General features: G+C 49.1%; 1 protein-coding gene across 1 annotated transcript in view; it reads left to right on the top strand.

The window, feature by feature from the left end:
• pcnp (PEST proteolytic signal containing nuclear protein) overlaps nt 1-4,987 on the top strand; it is a gene marked incomplete at its 5' end in the record, with an annotated part of 5,025 nt that extends 38 nt beyond the window's left edge. The window contains 6 exons of the mRNA XM_080539844.1: nt 1-11; nt 825-843; nt 921-1,152; nt 1,903-1,980; nt 2,091-2,146; nt 3,867-4,987. The exon at nt 1-11 is cut by the window's left edge and continues 38 nt beyond it. Of these exons, the coding sequence (XP_080395970.1) occupies nt 1-11; nt 825-843; nt 921-1,152; nt 1,903-1,980; nt 2,091-2,146; nt 3,867-3,975 (505 nt within the window). The 3' untranslated portion in view covers nt 3,976-4,987. The remainder of the gene's footprint in view (nt 12-824; nt 844-920; nt 1,153-1,902; nt 1,981-2,090; nt 2,147-3,866) is intronic.
• Between the last annotated feature and the right edge of the window lie 2,513 nt (nt 4,988-7,500).

Here is a 7,500-nt window from a genome sequence, read left to right as displayed (position 1 = left end):
CGGCCGCGGAGGTGATATTAGTACCTTTTATATTACTACCTTTTATATCACTACCTCATTCTACAGGTGTCTTGCTGAATTGTCATGTTTTAAACGTGTCACTTGGTCATAAAGTATGCTCCAGTATGTCCGCCGTGTGTGTGACGGAGGATATGTGGCCCTGTTCTCAAGTCCGAAGCTAACTTGTTAGCTTAGCTACCATTCATATCAGGTAGACCGGCTAACTGTTAGCTAAGCTAAGCTACGCTACCATTCATATCAGGTAGACCGGGCTAGCCCGCCGAGCGTAAGCTGCTACACAACACTCTGTCCTGCATGAAGCAGCGCACAGCCTCGCGTTCCCGTCAGACATGTCCACAGAGCAGGGTTAGATACATGTCCACAGAGCAGGGTTATATATATATATATATAATGTTGTGGTGCAGATTGTGTTTGTTGCATGTTGTTTTAACCAGTTCCGCGTATCGGGTCAGTTTCACAGACGAGTCCAGGGGGCTTATTACATCAACATCGTTAACGGATGTTAAAGACTTATTTTTGATCAATTCTCGCGAGACTTTGAAAAAAAAAAAAAAACTATCGTCCTTTAGCGACGTTGATGGACTAGCCTACCCCCTCCCCCTCCCCCTGGACTAAAATCACACTTTCTTTCAGTGTAAACAAATCTCAATCAAACCGCACCACACAAAGTGCTGCGAGACAGAGAAGTTGCCAGTTTGGCTACAAACCCCTCCCTCCCTCCCTCCCACACACACACAACCACCCATCGCCCCAGCAACCGCCCCGTCTCCGAGGTAACAGTAGCTCATCCCTTGGTTTCCCAGGCAACAGTTGCTCACCTTGGTAAGTTGTCTCGCTCCAGCAGGCCCGCGGGAGAAGGGAGGCGGAGCCCCAACTAAGCCCCGCCCTGTCTCTTCCAGCCCCGGGGAAGGAGGCAACAAGCGCCCCGCCCAGTACCATGACGACGACGATGATGATGATGATGTGGTCGTCACCGCCCTCCCGGCCCCGCCCACCTCCTCCTCCTCAGGCCCCGCCCCCCCCTCCTCCTCAGGAGGCCCCCCCGCCGCCAAGATCTCCAAGATGGCTTTCGGTCTGATCAGCCCGCCCGTGAAGAAGCCCGCTCCCATCTCCATCAAGCTAGGAGCCAGCGTGAGTCTGGGGGGGGGGGGGGGGGGGGTGTACATCTCCATCAAGCTAGGAGCCAGCGTGAGTCTGGGGGGGGGGGGGGGGGGGAGAGAGGGAGGGTGGGGGGTACATCTCCATCAAGCTAGGAGCCAGCGTGAGTCTGGGGGAGGGGGGGGGGGGGGGAGAGGGAGGGGGGTACATCTCCATCAAGCTAGGGCCAGTGGGGGGGGGACAGGGGTGGAGGTAGAAATCAGGGGACATGTTAGTGGGAAAACTACTAGTATGTAACTGCTGCAGAGACCACTCCTAATACTGGTCTGTCTGTCTGTCTGCCTGCCTGTCTCTCTGCCTGCCTGTCTGTCTGCCTGCCTGTCTCTCTGTCTGCCTGTCTGTCTGTGTGTCTGTCTGTCTGTCTCTCTGTCTGCCTGTCTGTCTGTGTGTCTGTCTGTCTCTCTGTCTGCCTGTCTGCCTGCCTGTCTGTCTGCCTGCCTGTCTCTCTGTCTGCCTGTCTGTCTGTGTGTCTATCTGTCTCTCTGTCTGCCTGCCTGTCTCTCTGCCTGCCTGTCTCTCTGTCTGCCTGCCTGTCTGTCTGCCTGCCTGTCTGCCTGCCTGTCTGCCTGTCTGTCTGCCTGCCTGTCTCTCTGTCTGCCTGTCTGTCTGTGTGTCTGTCTGCCTGTCTGTGTGTCTGTCTGTGTGTCTGTCTGTGTGTCTGTCTGCCTATCTGTCTGTCTGCCTGCCTGTCTGCCTGCCTGTCTGTCTGTCTGTCTCCTCTAGAAGCCTAAGGAGGTGGTTCCCTCCCTGCCAGCCAAGAAGCCAGCACTGGCCTCCGTCTTCAACGATGACAGTGATGAGGTCAGGCACACACACACACACACACACACACTCACTCACACACACACACACACACACACACACACACACACACACACACACACACCCTCTTCATCCTCCTCTCCTTACAGAGTGACCCAGAGGAGATGCCTCCCGAAGCCAAGATGAGGATGAAGAATATCGGGAGGTAAGACACACACACCCTACCTAGAACTACAATACCCTACCTACCTAGAACTACAATACCCTACCTACCTAGAACTACAATACCCTGCCTACCTAGAACTACAATACCCTGCCTACCTAGAACTACAATACCCTGCCTACCTAGAACTACAATACCCTACCTACCTAGAACTACAATACTCTACCTACCTAGAACTACAATACCCTGCCTACCTAGAACTACAATACCCTGCCTACCTAGAACTACAATACCCTACCTACCTAGAACTACAATACCCTACCTACCTAGAACTACAATACCCTGCCTACCTAGAACTACAATACCTTACCTACCTAGAACTACAATACCCTGCCTACCTAGAACTACAATACCTTACCTACCTAGAACTACAACACCCTGCCTACCTAGAACTACAATACCCTGCCTACCTAGAACTACAATACCCTACCTACCTAGAACTACAATACCCTGCCTACCTAGAACTACAATACCCTGCCTACCTAGAACTACAATACCCTACCTACCTAGAACTACAATACCCTACCTACCTAGAACTACAATACCCTGCCTACCTAGAACTACAATACTCTACCTACCTAGAACTACAATACCCTGCCTACCTAGAACTACAATACCCTGCCTACCTAGAACTACAATACCCTGCCTACCTAGAACTACAATACCTTACCTACCTAGAACTACAATACCCTACCTACCTAGAACTACAATACCCTACCTACCTAGAACTACAATACCCTGCCTACCTAGAACTACAATACCCTGCCTACCTAGAACTACAATACCCTGCCTACCTAGAACTACAATACCCTACCTACCTAGAACTACAATACCTTACCTACCTAGAACTACAATACCTTACCTACCTAGAACTACAATACCCTGCCTACCTAGAACTACAATACCCTGCCTACCTAGAACTACAATACCCTGCCTACCTAGAACTACAATACCCTGCCTACCTAGAACTACAATACCCTACCTACCTAGAACTACAATACCCTGCCTACCTAGAACTACAATACCCTACCTACCTAGAACTACAATACTCTACCTACCTAGAACTACAATACCCTACCTACCTAGAACTACAATACCTTACCTACCTAGAACTACAATACCCTACCTACCTAGAACTACAATACCCTACCTACCTAGAACTACAATACTCTACCTACCTAGAACTACAATACCCTACCTACCTAGAACTACAATACCTTACCTACCTAGAACTACAATACCCTGCCTACCTAGAACTACAATACCCTACCTACCTAGAACTACAATACCCTGCCTACCTAGAACTACAATACTCTACCTACCTAGAACTACAATACCTTACCTACCTAGAACTACAATACCCTGCCTACCTAGAACTACAATACCTTACCTACCTAGAACTACAATACCCTGCCTACCTAGAACTACAATACCCTACCTACCTAGAACTACAATACCCTGCCTACCTAGAACTACAATACCCTACCTACCTAGAACTACAATACCTTACCTACCTAGAACTACAAATACCCTACCTACCTAGAACTACAATACCCTACCTACCTAGAACTACAAATACTCTACCTACCTAGAACTACAAATACATTACCTATCTACGTAGAACTACAAATACACTACCTACCTAGGACTACAAATCCCAGAACCCATGCCCATGTCCCATGCCCCCCTCCTCCGCCCCTAGGGAGACCCCCACCTCCGCGGGGCCCAACTCCTTCAACAAGGGGAAGCAGGGCTTCTCTGACCACCAGAAGCTGTGGGAGCGCAAGCTGAAGACCCACACCGACCAATAGGAGCGCTGCAACACCGGGTCCATCCTGCCATTGGTTGATTGGTTGATTGATTGATTGGTTGGTTGGTTGGTTATGAGGACAGGCGGGCGGTGTGTGTGTTAGTGTGGGCGGAGGGCACCATGCATTGTGGGTAATAACAGTGTAATATATGTACATATGTAATGACGATGACACGTTTGTGCTATCAGGCCTCCTTCCTTCTTTTGAGTTAGTGTGTGTGTGTGTGTGTGTTGAATAGTGAAGTGTGTGTGTGTGTGTTGAATAGTGAAGTGTGTATGTGTGTGTAGGGTTCGACAGTAACGCTGTTTTACTTGCCCGGAACAAGTAAAACATTCTCTGGGTTTGTTGGCGCGAGCCCGACGACGACGACGACGACGACGCTGCTGCTGATCCTGACGACGCTGCTGATCCTGGATCTGTTTACAAACCCGGCCCGACGACGACGACGCTGATCCTGACGACGCTGCTGCTGATCCTGACGACGCTGCTGATCCTGGATCTGTTTACAAACCCGGCGAAAGTTTTACTTGTTCCGGGCAAGTAAAACAGCGTTACTGTCGAACCCTGGTGTGTGTGTGTGTGTGTGTGAGTGTTGTATAGTGAAGTGTGTGTGTGTGTGTTTCATCTTCATCAGTATATTAATGTGTCCTGTAATGACTGTGTGTGTGTAGGGGGGTCAAATGTGTGTGTGTGTGTAGGGGGGTCAAATGTGTGTGTGTGTGGGGGGGGGTCACAGTGGCATAGCCGGTGAAAACCCAGACAGCATCCCCCCCACACACACACACACACACACATGTTTAACACCTCCCCCCCACACACACACACGCATGTTTGACCCCTCCCACACACACACACACACACATGTTTAACCCCCCCCCCCCACACACACACACACACACGTTTGACCCGCCCCCCCCACACACACACGCACACACGTTGGACCCCCCCTCACTGACTTCTCCAGTGCCTGAGTTCCTGAGGGAGAGAGGGAGAGGTGTAGAAGAGAGCCTTGGTAGGGAAATAAACTTCAGTTGAACTCTGAGATGGAACGTGTGTTTAATTCACCTTGTCGCCTCCAATTCACCTTTACAATGAGAACAGTTACAGTCCAGTTTGGATGAGAACGCACGCCACACCTCTGGGTAACTGACACGCCACACCTATGGGTAACTGACACGCCACACCTATGGGTATCTGACACGCCACACCTCTGGGTAACTGACACGCCACACCTCTGGGTAACTGACACGCCACACCTCTGGGTTACTGACACGCCACACCTCTGGGTAACTGACACGCCACACCTATGGGTAACTGACACGCCACACCTCTGGGTAACTGACACGCCACACCTCTGGGTAACTGACACGCCACACCTCTGGGTAACTGACACGCTACACCTCTGGGTAACTGACACGCCACACCTATGGGTAACTGACACGCCACACCTATGGGTATCTGACACGCCACACCTCTGGGTAACTGACACGCCACACCTCTGGGTAACTGACACGCCACACCTCTGGGTAACTGACACGCTACACCTCTGGGTAACTGACACGCCACACCTATGGGTAACTGACACGCCACACCTATGGGTAACTGACACGCCACACCTCTGGGTAACTGACACGCCACACCTCTGGGTTACTGACACGCCACACCTCTGGGTAACTGACACGCCACACCTATGGGTAACTGACACGCCACACCTATGGGTAACTGACACGCTACACCTCTGGGTTACTGACACGCCACACCTCTGGGTAACTGACACGCCACACCTATGGGTAACTGACACGCCACACCTCTGGGTAACTGACACGCCACACCTATGGGTAACTGACACGCCACACCTCTGGGTAACTGACACGCCACAGGTAAGGTCAGACACACAGGTAAGGTCTGGGACTAAAGAACAGTCTGAACGTGGTCAGAATAATGTTCTTCCAAACTGACCTGTTTCCCTTGGTCCAGGTGCTGCTAGCTGTCTACCTGGGCTATGCTGTGACCTCACCACCTGACTATCTATTACCACTAAAACACTCATCATTCTATAGCAAAAACATAAAAACAAAACATTATTCATAACAGAAATAACCAAAAACATCAAATAAACATTGAAATATAAATATAACTCAAAACATTAAGCACAAGTCATCCAAAATAAAAGACCAAAGTAAAAATGGCCATAACACACATCATCAGTATGTGAACATATGACATACATATATATAAACCCCTCAACCCCTCCCCTTTAATAATACCAATTGGTATTGTATTTTATATCGTTGGATAACCTGATTAGTCACCTTTACAACGAGGTACAACTTGTAAGGATCATACATTCATGGAATGAGTAACAGAGCTAAACGTGTGGGTAGCAGCCCAAATTGTTTTGCCAAAATCCCCTGCAATATTCTTCTGTTGGTATTCACTCTCGTTTTAAGCTTCAAGTGCTGGCAGGTGTATGTCAGTCACAGGTGTGTGACAGGCACCTGAATGGCACCTAATTGACAGGAATGATATTCTGGGGCCAGTGGCGATCCCATATCTCCAGAATCTGGGACCTAACTCCATCCTCCAGGATGACAACGCTCACCCCCACAGAGCCAGGATCAACACAGAGCACCTCCAGAATTTGGGAGTGGAGAGGGTGCAATGGCCTGCCGTGAGTCCAGACCTCAACCCAATTGAACACTTGTGGGATCAGCTTGGGCGTGCTGTACGTGCCAGAGTGACCAACGCAACCATGTTGGCTGACTTGCAGCAAATCCTAGTTGAGGAATGGGATGCCGTCCCACAGCAGTGTGACCAGGTTGGTGACCAGCATGAGGAGGAGGTGCCAAGCTGTTGTGACTGCGTATGGATCTTCCACATGCTGCTGAGGTCCCTGACAGTGTAAAATTAATAAAGTGTAAAAATGGCCAATATGTGTTGTTTTTTCCTTATTACTGTGGGAGAGTGCAATCATCCAATCCACCAAGCAAGTCAAAACGAGAGTGAATACCAACAGAAGAATATAGGGGATTTTGGCTAATATTTTTGGGCCACTACCCACACCTTTAGCTGTGTTGCTCATTCCACGAATGCATGATCCTTACAAGTTGTACCTCGTTGTAAAGGTGACTAATCAGGCTTTCCAACGATATAAAATACAATACCAATTGGTATTATTAAAGGGGAGGAATGATCAACAAAAAAGTGTTTCAGAACTTTTTTTGAGGGGTTTATATATACACACACACATGACACATATATATATATATATACACACACACATACACATGACCTGTCATGAAAAACACAGCAACACCTGCACTGCTCCAGTCACACCACTAGAGGGCAGCACAGCACCTGGGGAGGCTGTGGCACAGGAGGTAGAGCCGGTGTTAAATGATATATAATATATAATAATAATAGTACATAATACATCAGACTTATATAGCGCTTTTCTAGAAACTCAAAGACACTTTACAAAGACAAAAGACCTACGAAGATAACTAAAAGAGAAGTATAATTCAG

Source organism: Nansenia antarctica (assembly GCF_963989245.1).
Source record: "Nansenia antarctica genome assembly, chromosome: 9".
Lineage (NCBI taxonomy): Eukaryota > Metazoa > Chordata > Actinopteri > Argentiniformes > Microstomatidae > Nansenia > Nansenia antarctica.
The sequence above is the reverse complement of the archived record's forward strand: the minus strand, read 5'-3'. Positions and strand labels throughout refer to the sequence as shown.